Source organism: Manacus vitellinus, unplaced genomic scaffold (assembly GCF_001715985.3).
Source record: "Manacus vitellinus isolate BGI_N305 unplaced genomic scaffold, ASM171598v3 scaffold_20_pilon, whole genome shotgun sequence".
Lineage (NCBI taxonomy): Eukaryota > Metazoa > Chordata > Aves > Passeriformes > Pipridae > Manacus > Manacus vitellinus.
Window position 1 is genome coordinate 7205164 of NW_021939471.1, and position 21609 is coordinate 7226772.

General features: G+C 36.7%; 1 protein-coding gene across 1 annotated transcript; it reads right to left on the bottom strand.

The window, feature by feature from the left end:
* Positions 1–838: 838 nt before the first annotated feature.
* BOLL (boule homolog, RNA binding protein) lies at positions 839–21117 on the bottom strand. The gene is made up of 11 exons (XM_018071957.2): positions 20977–21117; positions 17932–18023; positions 15715–15769; positions 13374–13455; positions 10376–10542; positions 9791–9862; positions 8970–9017; positions 7748–7873; positions 6226–6300; positions 2961–3029; positions 839–1137 (listed from the first exon to the last, which is right to left on the bottom strand). Exons 1-10 carry the CDS (start codon positions 21103–21105, stop codon positions 3012–3014), a joined length of 864 nt encoding a protein of 287 aa, XP_017927446.1. The 5' UTR covers positions 21106–21117; the 3' UTR covers positions 839–1137; positions 2961–3011.
* Between the last annotated feature and the right edge of the window lie 492 nt (positions 21118–21609).

A 21609-nucleotide genomic window follows, 5' to 3' on the forward strand; every position in this document is an offset into this window, starting at 1 on the left:
AGATAAAAAACCTAAACAGCTCAAGGATATTTTACGTACATGAAGACCTCAGTCCTACAGAAGCAATAAGCCATAGCTTGCACTCCTATTAACTACAGCAGCTGTATTTTCAACCTTTGAGGAATTTGGCTTTTATAATACATAGACAGAATCCTACAAAGGTGAGAGGGGAAACAAAAAAATTATCTCCCTGAAGTTGAGGAAAAAATAGTATTTCATCTCCACTTGTGATATTGCCAGGGAGTTCCTAATTTTCACACAGACAACAGAAAAGGTCAAAGAAGCAAGAGGGAAGTTTTCAACAGTCTTGTAATGCAAGCAGTCAAGCAGCATTGCCTTTTTCTACAGTCAAAAACATACCGTAAAACCAAGTGTATTGCTTACTATGTTCAAGAGAAATGTTAGGATGAGAACAAATAGTTATTAAGTGAATAGTCCAAATTTTATTTTAAAAAGTTATACCCAAGCACTAAAATGACACATAAGTAAAATACCTTATAAAAGTAGAAAATACTGATTGCAAAAAACTTGAAGCTAGACAAACTGTCTTGGAATTGAAATTAAATATACACGGATTTAAATAAAGGGATTTGAATCCACAGCGCAAAAACGCTGTCAGGATGTGGGAAAATGGCTTTTACTTTGTAACTAGTGTATCTTTAAAAGTTTATGTAACCCATAAATTAAAGGTGAAATCTTCCCTTTAGTAGAAGTACGCTGGCTTTCCATCTGTGTTAGTAACTGGAGTTTATACAGTAGGCTGTGTATCAGAAATCACCATTTTGTCCTGTAACAGGATTTATATTAAGAATGGAAGTGCAGAGTAAAGTTATTTCACCTGACCAAACCACAAATTTCATTCTGTGACTTGACAAAAAAGAGTAGCATATTAACTGAGGCACTTGTAGGCAAATGTAACCAGTCAGGAAGAACATTCCCTCCATGGGATAGGTACGTTAGCACAGTACATGGCTAAAAAGAGTGTTTTACAGTATCTGTAGAAAATAGTGTAAGAATGCACTCTTCCATTCTGTGATCTTTGCTAGGATGAAAATGATGACTTCATGCATACTGAGGTTTCAGACTCACAGACGAAGGATGTGAAAAACTTCTTCTCACAGAACGTGACTTCAATTCCTAAAGAGAGGGAAAAATACTTTGTTGTTTCCATTTCAAAGTGTGTCCCATTTACTAAATTAATAATGCTTCAATGAAAAGTTACAGTCCAGTGTGGTATTGCATGAGCTAAACAAACTTGGTCCAAAAAGGGAAAACAAATTTCCATTATGCACCTTGATGAAGTACATAGTGGTAGGAAATATCTTCCTTTATTTACAAGTATGGAATCTTAGAATGAGTTCAGAATTCTTTTATAAAAAAAATAACCCAGCTTTGTTCATTGATCATACAGTCTCACTAAAGTATGTCAAGTTATTAAAGCAATTGTATCCTCTGTCTAATTAGATGGGGAAAATTGTTACAAAATGTCACAGTACAAAACTATTTAACCAATTCTTTTTTTTTTACCTTAGCATTCTCTTTAACATAGATTAGAGCAATGCATTACTATAGGTATTTATAATAATACTTACAGGAAGGTTTTAGTAGCTAACACATTTATAAAATCTGAGCTACAGAACTGAAAGCTGCCTAATTTGTAAACAGGCAACTGACAAACAGGCAATGGACTGTGCCTAAGTAATTTGTTAGTGCATGCCACTGACAAAAAGCAAGTTGCAGAAAACATAGCTACTGTTTAGGTTCTGGCACAAACAGTTCTTCGAATACTTGTACTCTTCTGTTTATTCTTCCGAAGAGAAAGTTTTCCTGCAGTCTCCCTTTTTATCTCAGCTGCTCTGTAGCCCCAGTGTGCAACTCCCATCTCTTTTACTCTCTCCATTTAACTGCTCCATATGACAGCCTCAAACTGTTTGTTTTCTAACCTTCTTACTAGCTCAGGCCTTTTCAGCACTAACTAACTTTTTACCCTCCTTTTTGGCTCTGACAGTTTCCTAATGCAACCAGCTGTAGTTCAAACACCTCTATCCAGATATTCAGCCCACTATCATCTCCAGATGGCAGGTTTTTTCCATCATCTACTGGCTCTGCACCATGTTGTGCATTGCTTCCCAAAATTTCAAGGTCCCATGGTCATTAGTTTTCATTACATCAACCTTACAGAAATTCAATCCCAAAGTACTTCTCTTTTTCTTTAGTTTGGCTCCTTTACTAGTATATGCGGAACACTAACACGTTTTCTCTTTCTCTACTGAGAAAACTGTGTTCAGTTTTGCACTGGCAAACTTCTAGTATTTGTTTAGAAGCCATAGCTGGGGATAAATCATATGGGCACCTACACAGACAAGTCAGACCTTCACAAATAGTAAGGCCCTGCTACAAATTAGTGGGTTGTTGAAAGTATCAAATAAGAAATTACAATAATTTTAACATGTGCAAAATATGCATTCCTCCCTAGCTTCCTTTTATTAAAACCCTGATGTTTTTAAAAGTGTAAACAACTAGAAGAGGTAGCTTTTTCACAGTAAAAGCATGACTGAGCACCTGCCAGAGTACAACCCCATGAATGAGTTATTGTAAACAGCATAAAATAGGGAGAAAAGGGGAAGAAATTGAGCTGTCAATAGAGGAATTAAAACAGTTTTCAGAAACCAAAAATCATGTTGGAAATATTGAAAATTTCCTTCTCTGTTGAAGGATAACAATCTAAACTCATAAAACTTGGGCCCTTAACCTAAAAATAAAATGATGGCATTTATATCTACACTATTACCCAGGAATGAATTACACTGATTATACAGGATTTGTTTTATCAAGAAAATCATTAGGCAACTGGCAAACTTCAGGAAGCAGCTAAGTAATGCTGCAGGCTATGCTAGACCTGAGCATGTTTTATTATGCACCAACTCATAAATAGCAACCATTGCAATGAAACAACTGACCCCAAGTTTTCCACAACTCGCAGCTGCTAGCTGGTATGTTGATGATGGATCTCAGCCACACAGGAAGGACTGGACAAGAAAAAAAATAATAAATCAATATAGATAGGCTAGAGTTGCCCACATGCTTCAACAGTGAATGCTCCATAGGTTGTCAAGTAAAGAGAGAGAACATATAGATCAGAGAAAACAAAAGAACAAACCCACTAAACTGAAGTGAGAAGAAACTATTAGAGGAGTTTGTAAAGAGAGCACAGAATTAAACAGTGTGAGAAAAAGCATGCTACCTGCATCTTTCCATGTTCATATCAAATTAGCAAATACAGTTTTGGTGGAGTTTGCCTGTTTTACAGGCAACAGACCTTGCTACAGCCAGTGACAAGCCTCTTGGCAATCAAATGCTGACAACTGGAAGTTTATATTCACATTACTTAGACTAATGTAACTTTAAACAAGAGGTTTATTCTGTTCCACTGCATGTATAAATGAAAAAAATACTTACCTATAGAGAAAATAGGTTGTACTATTTACTGTTTCAGATGGAATATCAGACAATAACATGCAGTACTAGTATAAAATTACTGAACTTTTCCCCCAAGTGGTTACATCAAAACTCTTAGAAAAAACATGTTTATCTACTTGCATGTGTATATACACAAACATTTATAAACACATATGTATTTCTGTGTATTATACACACAGAGAACACAAGTCTTACCTTATTACACTTAACTGCAGAGAAAACCAGAGTGCACTAAGCTCAGTTACAGTTACAGAAGGCTCACTACCAGAAGGCCATGGTGCCACAGGCCATTCACACCATTAAGATCTGAATTCAACTATACATGAACTACAACACAAATGACACTATGATCTGGCACTGCTCATGTCAGCCAAGACATTCTGTTGGAGACAGACTATGGGAACAGTAGCAACTCTGACAGACTAGAACCATGCCTACCCCCCAACAGGTACACTGCAGCTCAAAGGGATGAATAATAAGAAAAAAGGCAAAAGCAGGAAACAAAATAAACCCCACCCATATGCCCACCTCCACAGGGCAGAACCTTTTATACTCTGCTCACTATTTGCAGACTGCAACTGTGTTGCTCAGCCCCTCAGGCTTCAGGGTCTCCCTCATACACCTTTACCAGGCCAGGGCCTCATAACAAGATAATCACCCAGAAAAAACAAAATAAAAATAAAAACCCCACAAACTTCAATTCTCCCCTCAAGTTTCCCCTATTACTGTAGACCACACCATCTCATACATATCCCGCTAGGAGCATCCAAACATTAATCTCTGTATTGGAGGGTGATATAGAGATTAATGTAGAGAGTAGTATTTTTGATTCAAAATTGATTTTAAATACAGAATTTGAATCTAAGATTTTCTTCTAAATTTCCTTTAGCACTACTAAAAATTTTTTATTAAAAAATAGCATTTTTTTTGATGTAACTCAAGGGGTAAAACAGAGAATGAAAAACTAAGAATTGCCAGAACTGAAGCTTCCTTTGTTAACTGCTACATGGTTTACACGACAAATGGACCGAGTTCTTCTTATACACTTGTACAGCACTGGAAACACTGACTTCAAAATTTGTGATTTTCTTCATTTGGTATCTCATCCATTTTGCTTGCTCACTCCTGTGATTTCTTTTAATTATGACTGCAATGCATGCTCTGTTTTGAGCTGCATTTGAAAGCTGTAAGAAGTCTACAATTGCCAAAGACACCTGGATATTGGCTGTACCCATCCCACTGTCACCACATGACTCACCTAGTATAAAGTGGATATTTATTCCCAGTGCAATTCCTAATGCAGTAGAGGCAACCAGCAGACTACCTTCAAGGTGAAGTCACTCCTTTAGGCTCCTGCTTTCTCCTCTATGGCCACTATTTGGCAGTTTTCAAGCAGCAGATATATTTGTTGGGGTATTTTAAGAAGACTAAGTTACCAGGCAGTGTTCTTATACAGCTGGGGAGTAATGACACACCACCTGCTTCATACAGAGCAGTCTGCTGACAGCATTTGCTTTTTTCCATCATTTGCTGAGAGCTCAGCCACACTGACAGACAGTACAAGCTGATCACATTCATTACACATGAGATATATTCCAACTCCAAGTGGGTATGTGAAAAGATAACTTGAAACTTTCAGGGGAAGAACTGTGTTTTAGAACTACTAACTATTATTTGGCATCATCTTGTAATGAATAATAATAAAAAAAGGATTCAGTATGTCTTTGAAACTGTACCTGTGAATCTACTTGAGACCTGAACAGAGTTTCAATTCTAGATAACAAGATTTCTGAGAAAACCAGGAAAAACGAGCAGGAAATATAGTGCAGTTTATTCCAAGACGACACTTATGTTACAGCCCCCTCTGCTGGAAATATTTAGTACATATTGTTACACAAGAGTCTGAAAAAAATTCTTCCAGAATAAGTAAAATAAATTAAAAATACATTAAAAAGTTAGCCTATAACATGGCTTTTATTCCACTCCTATTTAGTCTGCCACTTGCAGCTGAGTAAGCATCTTTCACAGAAGAGTAAGTGCTGTAATATCAACTACTGATAACTTTAGATCTTTGTTATCAGGCAAATCTGTTTTGATATTATTTTAGAGTGAACAGCCTTATTAATTTAGATAAAAGGACCTTAAACTGGGAGCCAAAAACATCCAACAACCTGCATCAGGTGACATGGAATAATCATATTTTAAAATGGCCTTTCTAAATCAGAACTGCACAGAAAGACACCTAGAGGTGACCACCTGGGACAGTTTTTCATGTTCCAGGTTTCAAATTCCCACCTCTCCTTAACATGAGGTTCAACACAAGGCTGAAAGAAAGGAATTCAATGTCGAGACCCAGAGCCAAGAGACAAAGATTTGTAACCAATATTTCAAAGAACTGAATGAGGTTCACCATTTTCTCTCAAAATAAGTTTTTCATTTGTATTTTCTTTGTATCTCAATCTTAAAATAACTAGCCATGCTCTTATTTTTTAGTTTCCCCAAATAGTTCCAAAGTAAGTAAATTGTATGTCCTCTGTAACAAAGCTTCAGGTGAAGAAAAAAATCTCAGTTTCTCTATAATGCTTCCAATTTTCCTTATCATTAATAAAAGACTTTTTCAATTTTCCTTACCATTAATAAAAGACTTTTTCACCCACATCCCTCTTCTCTTACTGTCCCCCCTTCAAGAAAGGGGACAGTAATACTGCAAAATGCTTGCTTTAACTCTCTTGGTTTGATACTCACAGCTGCAGGCATGGCTATGTGACTCTGGGCATAAGGCTGGTGATGCAGTGTTTGAACTCCATGATCAGAATACAGCTGCTATAAAAGAAAAAAAAAAATAGCAGAAAAACCTGTTTTATAAACTTACTTTTTTGCAAGCCTTTCACATGAATTTAGAATCCTTAGAAATGTCAAATTTTGGGCCATGTTTATCTGAACTACTGACTTTTTAAAACCCACAATTTAAATATTTAAGTCTATGTTTTCCCCACTGTACCAAACTTTGGTAAACTTCATTTATCTTGATCAGCATCACAAATCACTTTCCTTGACAGAAGTAGCAGCTTTACTACACATCCATTTCCCTCAACTCTAACTGGAACAGCGTTTAAATGTGTCAATTCACACACTGAAGTGTAATTCCCAGCATTAGCAGACTTACAAGATATTTACATACAAATAATACAGATTACTCTTGGAATTTTACACCATTCTTCTAAAATTCCACACACTGCTTCCTTTAACATGAACAAATTGCCTACCTGCAAACCAAGAGCCCATTATACCCAAGTATTCCTTAACTAATTCTATTTTCTTAGTGCTCACATATTTCAAATTTCTCTGTACAAGTTTATATCTGATTCATGAAATACTAAAGGTAAAATAGCAGTACTGTTAATAATATTATAATTATAGAATAAATACCAAGATTTATACACTTTCAAAAACAAAACCCCAACAATCCATGTCTTGTATTAATTCTGTGTCTTTGTAGGGAAATTAAATTACTTTGGTATGCCAGAATTTTCCACTTAAGATATCTGAAACACCCATTTTGTAACTTCTCTTGGCAACAAAATACGCATTAACTTTTGAAACAATATTTGATTATTGTCCTAATTTAACATCTGTTTTGGAATCCCTATTCATAAGGAATGAATATTTAAGAGAAGTACCAATTAATATAGAATAAAAAATGTAAGATTATATTTTTCTGTAGCCTTTTACTGTCATTTCTAATATCCAACTATGAAGAGATTGCCTTATTGTACATCAGGAATCTCTTGACTAGTATTATAAATGCTACTGATACAGAAGCAAAAAAATTGTAAACAATTCAATCATTCAACCACCCATAATTCATTTGGATCATTGCAATATTTAGACACAAGCTTCTATCTGCACAGAAGAATCACTTCAGAAAACTACTATGGTTTGGGTATATTAACCCAGCATTCCAAAGAATCTGATTCCCATTTGACTTAAACATTACTTACAAATGAAACAAACTGACTAGCCCTTATACTGCTGTCTGTAATACACTTCTGACCCTCAAAAATATTTCAGAATCAAAGCATCCTCTGAGAAAAATGGAAGAGAAACTCTAACTTGAGGACACCTGAAATTATTTAACAGCAGCATGGGTACAGGAACAATTGACCTAAGTGTTCTGAACAGCCAGTGCTTAAATTAAAACATTATGTTTTTCAGTTGCAGAAAAACACTTCAATTGTCAGTACTTTCTTTTACTTTTTAAAAATACCTCAGGAACTGTAGCTTCCATTAGCAGAGGTGGAGATATACATCCACCTTCCTGGGTAATTCCTATTGGCTGATAAAAGACTTCAGATGGTTGCAGATATAAGAGTGGAGGTGAAGAGGTAGGAGACTGAAATAAAGCACATTATTTTAATCAATTACATTATTTAGGCACTGTAAAGACCAAAATTTATTTTACAATCTTCTTTGCTACATATAAACGGAGACACAGCCTTAGAAGGAAGTGTCAAATTCATCCTTGATAACAAAAGAAAAAGTGAGTGGGAAGTGGGTAGGAAGGTCAGGTAAGAGGAAGGAAAAAAACCCCAAAACATTCTTTAGTAATTTTTTCATAGTTTTCAGATTTTATTTACATTTTGGAGAGCATTGTTAGACAAATCATAAAACTTGTAAAATTGACACTTAGTCTCAAGATCACAACAACATACTACATTTAAAATCTTCCCTTGCAAAAATGTTACAGTAGCAAACCAAGCATTTTTGTTTTAAAACACCCCCCCCAGTATTTTCTGTACCTCAGCACTCCAATTTCAAAGCAGCAGATTGATCTATTAGAGTGGAACCTGTCCATAGCTGGACAAGGCTGGCTGCTACTAAAGTAATGAGGCCCCACTGTAATGAGTTCAATCTTAAAGGACTCAGGCCCTTCAGCTTCAAACTCTTCAAGTTCCTTGAGTGTCAAGATTGCCATTTGAAGCTGCTCTGCTACAGAGATCACAAACCCAATACACTCTCCCCCCAAAATGACCAAGTCACCAATTTCAAGTTCTTCCTCCTATTTCAAGGGTCTGAGTCTAACTTCACCCTACTTCTGCATCTACATGCTTCTGCTAACAATACTTCTTTGAAACATCACACTATCAGATCGTTAGCTACTTAAAACTCATTTCTCAGCAGAATTTGACAGTTTTCACCTGCTTCTGACAACTTATTAGGTAATTTATTACAAACTTTTTTGCCAAAGTGAGAGGCAAGGGTAAAGATGCTTTCTTTACATCAGATTTGTATTTGATGTTGCAATAGATGCTATTTTATGCCTTCTGCTGTATCAGCAAATCTTGTAAGTGCACTGCTAAAACACAGCAATTAATACTCATTTCAACTAAGCTGTGAATAGTGGGAAGTGTCACAGTTAGATAAGTGCACCATACCTTTGAACAAGGTGAAATGAATACTAAAATGCTGCAACTATGAACTGTATTTACCTGTAGAACAGACCATTGCCACTGACTCGAAAAACATTGTGTTGGTGCCTAAAATCAAACAAAAAGATGTTACCAAATGTGATTAAGAACATATACATACACACTGAATACCAGAATTCCTAACATACTAAACCACAATCATGTCAAATCTATAATTATTTCTAATAAACTAAAAACAAGAGAAAAATTTTCATTAAAGTTGCAAAAAGTTCAGGAACATTTTTATTCATAAAAACATTGTATTAATAAATTTTTATTCATAAAAATATTCAGGAATATTTTTATTCACTCAGCCTCTGACTTGGCCATTTCATAAGCTTCAAAAATACTTAAATCAGATTCTCAGCAGACGTGTTCAGACCACAAGAATCAATGGACCCTAGTGGGAACACTGAAAATGTTGTAGTTATAAGGAAAAAAGTCTTTTTGTACTATGAGAGAGGGGTCAATTATTGCAAGAGGCTATCCAGAAAGGTCGTGGAATCTCTATCACTGGAGCTATTTAAAATCCAACTGGAAAAGTACCCAAGAAAACTGATCTAACCAGTCCTGCTCCAGCAGGAGTTTGGCTTAGATGATAAGAGGTTGGTACTAAGCCAGTTGTCTTGCAACACAAAAGAAAACTAATATATTATCATGGCATTACATAAGGAGGATAAACTGTTGGTTAAAGAAAGTAGCCAATGAAACTAAAATGTGTTTGCTATCACTTTTTACTTCCCAATAACAAACGGCTGTGACAGTGCTGCAAACAGTGCTGCAAATAGTGCTGCATGGCTGGAGGAACAGTGTTTGTCTGCAAGCCATTTTTAAACAGATACCTGATAATGATATGTAGGAGACTGATAAACTGGAGGCGCCACCATCACAGGGGAACTGGAAACTGAGCGTGACTGCAAAAATAAAGAGTTCAAAGTCTTAATGCAGCAATTTCATAAATTGGCACTCCTATTAAGCACAGCTCCAGAGCACTATAATGCTGAACCACCTCCCCTCCCTTTTGAAAATGCATTTACCAAGTTAACTTCAACTTAAGATTACTCAAAATCACTGTTTCTAAGAGCCTGTGTTAGATGAAATAAAAATCCCTGGCACATTCACTGAGTTCTTTCCAGAAAGCACTAGCCCATCACTGTCTAGAGATAGTAAAACAGAACTTCTCCTGGGGTAAGGCCCAGACTGATACAGACTATCCTGTCCAACAGGTCAGACCAAAGCAAGAGTCCACTGCAGAAGCAAAATAAACTGAAGTGATATAAAAAGGACGAAATAAACAGTCTAACATAAGGAAGCCATTTAAACATCTAACATGAGGCACAGCTGAAGAAACAAAGTATGAGGGACTTCAAACACTCCACTCATCCTGGTCCACAGAAAAAGCAAATATACCAAAATGAATTACTTACTGGCCACGGTTGCTGAACAGGAGAGACTTCAGATGTATGAAAATAAGCCACTCCATTATGGTAAACATATGGATATCCACTCGAAGTGGTCAAGTACATTGTACCAGCTTCCGGTGATACAGCAGTTGTTGTGTACATTGTACCAGCTTGGGGTGTTACAGCAGAACCTGGAATAGATATTTTAAAGCTTATTCACAAATATTTTTTAGATGTGTACACCATGAAAAAAAATAAGGGAAGATCATTTCTGATCTTCAGAGAAAGAAAATACTCCAAGGAAAGAACATGGAGCAGTGTGCCTAGTGCCATCTCAATTCCCTCTCAAACACAAAACCATGAAGGCAGATGGTCACAGGATGTCTCCAGAGGTAGATGGGAAGAGCTGCAAAAGATGACAGGCATATAAACTGACAAACACAGGTAACTCCAGGTACCTACAAATACATATATTTTTCATCTCCAAATGTCCAAAAGTAATTTGACATTATAGGAGATTTTGATGGGTGACCTCCACATCCTCATATTTAGCTGAAACAGAATTCAAGCACTAAAACCAACAATTATTGTATTACAAGGTGCTGTCTGGTTTCTCAGTAAAGACTGTCAAACGTAAAGACTCATTTTACAGACATCAGCAACAGGGACATTTCTCAGCAATGCTGTCACTGTCACAGAGCCTACAAGTCAGCATGGTCTGATCTCAAAGCAGAGTTCCACCTGCACTGCCCTCTGACAGGTGCTGACAGCAGGTGCTATTCAAATAAAGGGATCTCCACCCTAAGCACAGATTGTCTCTCCCCTTCAAACACTGTCTCTGACATCACCTAAACTCTATTCCTCTCTACATTTTAGGGGTGGCTAGGACAGGACTTTGTTTTTCCAAAACTGAGTCAAACATGAAGACAAATTTCAGTCTCAAATATGACGAGATTTCTGTAGGGAAAAAAAAAGAAAATTAATTCTGTAACTGAAATGGAAATCTTGAAATAACAAAGTCGTAACATGGCACAGAAAAAAAAAAATCAGGAAGAACACAACATAAAGAAAATCACCAAACAATTTTCAGTTTTCCACCTCGCCTTGCAAAGGTGTGCCACCACAAAGTGCCATTTTATGGACAGACAGAACACTGCAGAGGTCACCACTACACTAAGTGGAAGACCAAGAAGGCCCACAGTGATTCAAGAGCTTTTATTGATAGTAAGAGTTTGCCTAAGACCCAGAAAAGCCTGAAGACACTTGGATACAATACAGCTGAAATGTTATCCACAGACAGGTCAGGTTAAGATGCTTGTTAAGATAATGTTAAGTATACCTTTAAAAACATAAAGGCTGTTCCAGCTCCAGCAAGCAATCTAGAACAGCAGTTACTGACATCTCAAATGAGATCAACAGGATCCCACTGCCAACAATCCTGTCCACTTCACTAACTACAGAGTACACTGCACAAACTTTCTGCCCATGTTGAGCAAGTCTCTGGCAAAGGAAAAGGAAATCTCCATCCATCCCAGCAAACTCACTGTGATGGAAAAACACATTGTGATGCTGGGGAAAAGCAAACCAAGTGGCCCTCCCAGTATGTTCAAAGCACTTACCACAAAACGTCCTATGATGACAGAAGAGCTAAAAACTCATTTTGCTTAATAGTATGGAAGACAGGCACTAGATTATATGTGGGCTGTAGAGGACAGCAATATATTGGCCAGCCCTTTAATTCTGCCCAACATAACAGAACCACAGCTCTACAGTGATATTGCAAGTCTAGGTGTTCTGGCTTCATGTACCCCAAGATGAGCTGCAATAGGACAAAGTACCCTAGCAACTAAGGTTAGATAGGTTGAGCATGAGAGCAGACACACTGAAATCAAACCCTAGGATACATCCTGGATGGCAATATGATCTTGTATCACAGAACTATCCTAGGCATGAGAGGGTAGAGGTAGTTGAACAGGTCCACAAACACAGATCTCAAAAGGACACATCAGCTTTCTTCAAGATTTTTTTTCTAACCCCTGTTCCCTCACATCTCAGAATTATAACATAGAGATGTCTCTTTTCTATCAACATACACATTCAGCACAAGAGTCAGACAAAGGAAGCACCACAAGTCAGGCAACACAACTGAGGAAGTACAAGTCAAAGATGGAAAGGGAAATAACGCACAGGGGAAAAAAAACAAAGGCATAACACCTCTTGATGATGACTGAGCAAAGATCACACTGAATAATTTCTAGAGCAAAGAAGCCATACAGTTGGAACAAAGGATTTGCTTTCCCCTGGGGAAACAATATCCCATACACTAACACAAGGGAAAAGGGCATACCTAGGCACAAGGGGAGGAAGGAAGCAGCACACTTCCTGTCTTCAGCAGGTACATCTGCACCAACAGCATTACTGTACACATGAACTACTTCTGACAGGTAACATGATGGAAACTAAAGAAAGCATCAGAATTGAACCAACATTCTTTTGCATTGTCCTCTGACTGAAGATGAGCAAAAGGTTGGGCTTCTTCCTAACTCTTCCAAAAGGTACCACAGCAAACAACTCAAGAACAGGCTGGTGACTGTAACCACTCATTCCTTATGGTTCTAACAAAGAAAGCAAGATGCAACTGTCCTGATGGATTTTGACAACATAAACCAATGAGTAACAGTGCAACTAACCAGCACAGCCTGATTTATACCGCAGAACCTGCCAGGACAGTCTAGATCTTTAGATTTAAGGTTCTGCCAGGCAATCTGAATTTCCACTGTTCTTAGATAAGTAACCTTTTCCAATAAAGTAAACAAACAACATATTAAGAGAGATAAAAGAACCAAAGGACCATAAATGTATTTAACTGGACATTTCCACTGGTACACATTTACTTCCACTGCAAACTGCTCTGAGCATATTCCGTGCACAGCATTAATGCCGTGCTAGAGCAGGTACATCTCACTTTAAAACTTATATTCATAATGACACATAATACACAAGTACAAGTAAAGATACATACGAGCATTAGGACTTCGTAGTTGTTGTTTTCGTATTGCTGGACCAATATTCAATTTCTTATCCTTATAATTGAGTTTTTTAGCCTAGAAGTAAAGAAAAACATTATTTTCTGCACACATATAGGCATCTGAGAAATGAAAATCACAAGCAGACAAGGCACTTACTAGGTTTCATCCTCCCTTGCTTTTTATTTAAAATGCATTGCAAAAAAACCCCACACAAGCTACACTAGTTCCTTTTCCATCCTAACTTTAGACTGTACATACACAAAATTAATCATTAGTCATTTCAAGCATTACTTACTCTTCATGGAGCCTTTTTATTTGCAACTGGCACCTATACTTTTCAGTAGAGTATTTTCCATTTTAGCTCTCATGCATTTACTGCACATGTGTACATAAACAGACAATTTGAAATATAAAGACTAAATTTTTTTTGTGATCATGACAATATTTTACAAGAGACAGGAACAAGGAAGTCTATGAAAGTGGCCAGATTATAAGGACTGAATGTAACATGCCCATATTCACTCACAGCTGCCTCAGAACTTCCCACCTTTTAGATTTAAAGCAGGGAAGAGGTTAAACTATTTTGTTCCATTTGGGACTTCATAAACTAATATTAATTATGGCAAACATACCTATGCTTATTAAAACACAGAACCTATTAAAACACAGAGCAACTCCTAGAAAACAGATGTACATTTCAGTCAAACTGCATTCCAACACAAACAACATGAAGATGATTCTTCCCAAAGCAGTGTTCCACTGATGTGATCTACCAGAGGTTAGAAATATTTTTTTATGCACAACTTTCACAGTAGACAGAAATATCTAATCTGTACAGATTTCTCCAAAGCAAGAACACAGCAATGCATGCAAAATTACATATGATGCTACAGAAAGTGAAGACTAGGAGGAGAAACTGTAATTAATAAAAAAAAAAAATCTCTTCAGAAAGATAGAAAGAAGAAATACTAGTATTAATAGGATATGACCAGAAAGAGTAACCTGGTGAAACTCCTCAAGGTCTGTTCTCAATACTAACACAATTTAGTAATTTAGAAGACTGCAACATAGAAAGAGAAATTTCTGGAGACATTACTCACAATAGAAAAGTAGGATACAAAAAAAAAAAACCCAAATCAGTCCAAAGGATGAGCAGAACATCATATAAAAATAAATTCAAGAGTACAAAATGAAAAACATTGATTTCCTATGTTAAGTCTAGAAACTCTCAGTCTAAGATGCAGAAAGACCCAGATGCTACAAGTTGACTGTGAAATAGCAGAAATATGTAAAGATGAAAGAGGTGACAGAACTGCAGAATGTTTCAACTAAAGGACAGAGTAGGCAAAGTAAGGCATCAGTAAGACTTCACATGGAGCAGCCTTTCAGTTACAGAGGCAAATATATTAAACCATTTTCACAATGGTACTCAGTACCATTAGTGTTTAGTTTACAGAAATAAAGCAGTAAAAACAAGAGAGGAAGAAAAACAGCTGACTCAAAAATTTCCTGTCTGTGGCTCCACATAACTATTTCTTGAAAACACACTGAAAATTCCTTTGAAAATGTCTCAGTTCTTATTTTGAATTTTAATACAAAAGTTTCCAGAGGTTCCAAGTTTCAACATTTTAACCAGCCTTAGAAATTGTGAGAAGGCAATTTGCAAATCTTAGGTGCCATTTCCTCTGAGCCTTTTTTTCCCCCTCCACCTGGATTTTCATATGAATGAGTAAAATCTGAGTGACAGATCTTTCCAATAAGCTCCAACCAACATACAGCTGAAGAGCTAAGCATGTCTCAAGGGAGACTCTACAAGCAGTGTCAGCACAGTAATGTAGCTTAGAGGAGAAGCAAAAGGTACATGACACGAGCTTAATTATTTAAGACTTCAAGTGAACCTAATTGTCTCTAAAAACAATTACATTAGGTCTGACAAACAAACATGACAAAATAAAAGATAGTTATTTTCCCAACTCCCTGCAAAAAAATCTTGACAAGAGTGGATTTCCTAGTAAAGCAAATGAAAGCAATTCTGAAGGATGAAGTTTTTATAACTCTATACTTACTGCAGACCACATACAGATCAAGAACATAAAGATTGGATGTCATAGTCAAGAACAGTACTATGAACTAGCACTTTCCTTCCCTAGTTCCAGAAGACCTCAGTATAAATCTTATCTTGGACCTCTTTAAACCATTTTATTAACCAGGAGACCAAACTTAGCAGATCTTCAAATGTAACTTGGCAAACAGAGGATCACACAAGCAGAGCTACTCGTGTCTAATGTGAAATGAATTATTTAAAAGAGAAACACAAGGGGGACTATTGCTTACATCTTGTAAAATCTTCTGTGCCTCTTCCTGGGTTTCAAAAGTGACGAAGCCATACCTAAATAAAAATTACAGATGTTAAGCCTCTGAAGTTCATATTTACAAACACTGCACATTGCTTGTTGATATACAGTATGAGTGACATTACAAGGCAAATTAACAGGTAAAAAAAAACAATAGAAGTAAAGATTGCAGTAACAACTGTATTCTTCACAGCTTTCTTATTATATTTAAGCATGTGGTAATGTACACTGTGAATAAGCAGCCCACATAGAAAGCTATCCTTGTTACTCAGCCTATGTCTTAAGTTCCTTCATTGCTATTAAACAAACATTTTGATCTAAAGCTTTGAATTCTTGTGGGTGACCAAGATGAGAAACTTGGGATTTTTTTTTTAATCTTAAATTATTATTATACTGTAATTTATAGTACAGCTCCAACCTACTTCAGAAACAATTGTGAATGCTCCACACTTCCTCATGCACTATTCACCGTTTTAAACTGAGGTCTTAGAAAAAGCAGCAGTGCAGAGATAACGTTTATCTGGGAATTATTCTTGTAGTTCTTAACATGATTAGCATTACAAAGAGTTCTGTGGTGATCACAGATGAAGCAATTCTCATTCTTTGTGACACAGCCTTTCACCATACCTCTTCTAGCTGCTGCAGTAAATCAAACAGGCTTCCTACACACAACTCTTGCTTTTCCAAACCCCCTCAATTCATTCCCAGAGCAATCTAGGCCACTGAATGTGACATTGCCTGTGCAAAGTAAGTATCTGATCATACCTATGTAAAAAACAAAAATGCTCCCCCCACACCCCTTAATCTGAATTTCAAAATTTTTGAAAACTTCTAGTATTTTTGTACACATAATTTTTTAGGGTCATGGTTCATCTCTCACAGTCAGATTACAGATGATATCAAGGTGGCCTCTGTCTTTCCTGCCAGCAGATCAGATTTTGCAATACAAGTTCTTTTCTGTGAGCATTTTCATGCTTCTTTTTAGTAGGGAGGTTCAGTAAGTCTGACTAGCCATACTTTTAAATTTACAGGCTTTTCTTGTATTGCCCTCTCTAAACAAACCAGGACATTTCCATGTTCAAAGAACATAAACTATTTTCCTACTTGGGACCTTACCTACACAGATTTATCATTCTATGGACTGCCTGGACAATCAACTAGTAAGACAATCACATACACCCAAGTTTTTAAAATCACTTTTCAAGGAGAAGCAATGAAGCCTATGTTTGCATTTCAAAAGAAATCCCTGCACCAAGTAAAGTAATTATTTTCCAGCATATTTACTGTGAGACATATGCTGGCAATCAACACTGCATAATTATTATGGGTTATATGGACACACAAACTGCAAGTCTCATATTTCTTGGAATTGCATAAAAGACCCAGAGGCTTAGTGACAAGGACCAAGTCCATCATATCCTGGAAGTGCTCACTGGCAGCTCAGTGTGTAACCTGCTGATCCCTGTTAAGCTCTGACAGCATTGAGAGGCTCAGGAGAGAACTTCACAGGTACCAGTTCTCACACACATTCCCTTTTGTTTCAGCCCCCTTCCCACCCTTCTATGGCAGAGCACTTCCCCACCTTATCTGCATCACCATCCTTTGGGTTCCAGCATTAGCCTTACTACACAACCTTAATCCTTCTTCAGATTTGCTCTTTGGTATTTCTCTTACTTTTGACTTCCACTCTTAGTCCCCCTTTTCTGTAATCATGAGTCACTGTCAGATTTGTCCCCTACGCTCTTGTTCCAAAAGTCTTCACAAAAAATCTCAGTTACTGCCATGCACTCCAGCATAAGCAGGTGTATCTCACCTCTTGCTTCATTTTTAGGCTTCTTTCCAAACTGCCTTTCAGTAATAAATATATTCATTAACTAAATAACCGTTTTAGAATTAGCTGCTTAATTAATTGTTACTAAAAAAAAAAACCCTAGAAAAATGAAAACTATTGATTTTGTCCTAGTTGCACACAGCTTCATCTTCTACAAATATGACTATAGTTTGAGTTATGTGAATTCGAGACATTTATATGGAAATATTAAAGGGCAAGATCAGATTTTTGCAAAGATAGATTAGCTGGTAAGATCAATGAAAAAATTAACGTTCTGAGCTATGAAAATCAATCAAATTTCCTAGAGTCAGTCAGATTGCTGTTATATTTTTCAATTCCACAAAAAGCTTATTCTACTATACCAACCCCTTTGATACTCCAGCTCTGTCATTTATTATCTTCACTTCTCTCACACTGCCATACTGAGCAAAAAATGTCTTCAGGTCATTTTCATTCGTCTAGTACAGTAATTCAAGAGAGAAAAAAAAAAGGAAGAGTTGGTTTGCATAGTTATTCAATGAATATTTACCACAGAACTTTTAAGGGACATACTTTTAATAAAGTTTGCTATAAAATCATTATAACCCTGGATAGGAAGAGAGAAGAGTGAACAAGTATGAGCCTCACAGGCCATTTAATTACTGCATTTATTATTCACCAATAACACTAGAAAGTAATTAAAACTCCTCTTTAGTAGATTTATGTAACAAGTGCCCTTTCACAGCTAAGACCACTGAAGCAGGTTTACTAGATCTGAATTTTAGTTTCTGTGAATGACATTCTAGAGCAGTTTACAGTATTAAAAATCACTACCATATTTTCAAACTTCAAAACAGCAGAGTACATAGATTTCCAAAAGGAGATACACAGGCCACATTTATTAAAAAAATTCCCACTAACCCACAGTGATTTAGTGGTCAAATCCACTGAATACACCGTGATCCCTCTTTCTGAAGTAGTTTTAACTTGAGACTGCACATATGTACAGGTACACCAAAGGAACTAACCACTGTAAGTTGAAAAAAAAGTTGTTTTAATGGTGAATGGTCTAAAACTTGGAAGAAACTGCTCCCTTCTGAATACACATGGAGCAAGACAAATTTCCAATGTACAGGCACACCTAAGCTACACCATCACTCACCTACCTTCTATCAATCTTCTCATCTTGTAAATATGTATCACATATGGTGCCCTAAACACCACATTTGAGATTTTCATTTTTACACAGTCCTTACTTAATAGTATATCTAACACTGGAAGAACTACAGTTGTATGCATGTATCATTCATTTATACTTTTCATTAAAGCAGAAGTAAAGCATCACTTCTGGTATAAGTGAATTACTTCCATTGTTTTAAATTGTATGTATGCAATTTATTAGATCCTTTCCAGCACATCAAAGGTTTATCTGCCTCATCCAAGACTAAAACTGATCAGTGCTCCAAGTGTCATCCCCAGACATGAGGGATTGCTACACGGGACTATAAACTTGGAAAGACAAAGGTTCACATGCAGAGCAGTGACTGAAGGGGAATAAGAAGAAAACACTGTTCTAAGATACACAGTGAAATCTGCAATTATGTGTACAAACACGATATTGAGAAGCTTACCAGAAACACCTCAGGACTTGCCTTTTCCTGTTTTTAAGACAAAGGCATTTGTCACATTCTTGAGAATGACACAGGCAAAGACTTAGCACTAGCCTAAGACATGTGGACCACACCACTAAAGAAAGTGCTCTTCATACCAAGATGAAAATGTTTCCAACTTCTCTTACTGAACTGTTTCTCTCAATTTACGAAGCCAGATGTTTCCTCTTACAAACAGGAATCACTGCTACAGTGATAGACCAAATGGTGGTGCCTGGCAAAATCATATAAGAGCTTGCTGGAAAGCAAATAAGTTTTAGTTTAGTGTCTCCCTTTTTCACAAAAATAAAATAAGTAGCTTTTATATATCCCCAACTGACCTGAGTAAGACTTTTGGGGTAAGAAAACCCAATGAAACCAAATCCTTTTTGCCATGAGATTTCCAACAGAAAACAAGACTGACAGAAAAATCATATGGTTTGATAAGAAATTTAAGACTGTTTGATATAAAGAGCCATAGCAAATGGAAGAGTAGCTAAAATGTTTATATAGGTTTCATCCCCCCAGCAAAATTCCATCTTGTTTTTGCTTACAAGCATGCTTAAACTCTGTTGTTAAAAATAAGATTAATAATAAACTTTGAAGTATCAGCAACTGAACCAAGAAGTCAAGCAACCCCTCAAAATGAACAATAGGGAGGATAACTACCAAAAATATTGGTACGTTAGGCAGAAAAGTGTTTTAACCTCTGAAATTGCAGTGCAGACAGAACAGAGTGAGGCCTTTTTATACCTCTAGTCATTTGCTTACTATTAGTGCAAAAAGCTTCTGTGCCTCTTTGATAAAGCTCAAATATCCTGAAGGCCTTGTACAACATCTCAAGTTACAAACATGTCTATTTGAATTATCTCAGCCAAAGAGCTAGAAGATCCTGGAGTTTCTTGTACTTGTTATGCAAAATAGTCTGAATTGTAAATTCTTATTCCTCTTCAAATGAGTCAGCACTCAAAAGATCCTCAGTCTAGGAGGATTAAGGAAGAGACTATACTCTTGGCAGGAACAAAACATCAGCTAAGCAGACCAAGCATGTCAAAGTCAGTGGATTACCTGAAGTAGGAAGAACAAAAAAGACGGGAGTAGCTGGTATAAAGATCTGCCAAGTACCTTGTCAGAAATGTTGAAAGCACCAACCAGTAGTACTCAAGTCCTAGTTGAAAGTTGAAAGTACTAACCAGAGCAGCTCAATATTCACTGCTACTTGAGGGTTTTCGGGGATACACAAAGGCACAAGCATTCTAAGAATTAAGATTAGTACTGCAAATTACCCGGCCAAGCTTTCATATGTTTTAAAACCAAACACTTGTCTCGGAGAAAATTGCTGTGGCAAGTGAGGAATAGTTGCACTGTAGCTTCTTTGTATGAACCAGAAGAGAAGTGCTGGAGGAACTAAAGCTACTGACATTTGCCTTGTTTGCCATATGTAACATTGTGACAGTTTATTAAATTACACTAGGTATTATAAAAAAAACTTCTACATACTTTTCTACCACAAGCTCTACTGATGACAAAAGCCATCTTCTTTGAATAGAGAAAATTCTGAAGATCTGGTTTGTCAAAAGCTTCTAGCAGCAGAGTGTACCAAGCCAGCTTTGTAGGACAGATATGTAAATCAAGGCTTAAAGTTTTATTCTCTACTATTGATTTGGATACTACATTGAAGGGCACTTACCACCTAAGCAAGCACATGACTGTCTCTCTCTTTCCTGTTGATTTTTATAGGGTTATACATTATCATTTAGCAGCAAAAATAGGAAAAATATACCTTAAAATCAATTCCTCCCACAAAGACACGATTTGGAGTAACTGTTCCGAACCTTGGAGAACTGATCAGATTATTTAACCGTACCGGTGACACCGTGTTGGGACATGGAGGTAAAGATTCTGTTTGCATCTGATCTGTCACCTGCTGGGTGAAAGAAAACATTTTCAAAATCTTACAAGTTATTTGTCAGGAAGTGGAAATTCTCTACAGACCATACAGAATTTTTTCAGAAGCACAGTAAATGCTGAACTGAACACAAACCACATTTTTATTCAGAGTGCAGCTCAGTGTTTAAACATAAGCTTAATTTTAAGCAATTCAGTAACTTAGTGACTATGGTCTGAAATCCAATGTTTAACACTTTTCCAAATTAGACATTCAGAACCTAATCCACCAATCTTGGTTCAATCTGCACAGCACCCTGAAGTATAAATCTCAAGTAATGCATTCTATTTCAGAAATTATTCTATACCTCTTAGAAGTCCTTATTTTAAACCTATATAGAATGGACATTGTTAACAATTTGTGCTCTCACACATATCTGCAAGACCCTGCTCTTTGCAACAGCTTCTGGTTGATTTTCCAAGCACCAAGCACCCCTAATTTCACCACATGAAATCAACAAGTTCTGTA

Excerpts from the sequence above, each read along its gene's own strand:
- BOLL (XM_018071957.2), bottom strand. The coding sequence starts at position 21,105 with ATGCAAACAGAATCTTTACCTCCATGTCCCAACACGGTGTCACCGGTA. Across the intron at positions 15,770-17,931 it reads AGAGCTGGAGTATCAAAGGG|GTATGGCTTCGTCACTTTTG; the intron begins GTTGGTATAGTA and ends ATTTTTATTTAG. Across the intron at positions 7,874-8,969 it reads GGCAATGGTCTGTTCTACAG|TCTCCTACCTCTTCACCTCC; the intron begins GTAAATACAGTT and ends GCTTTATTTCAG.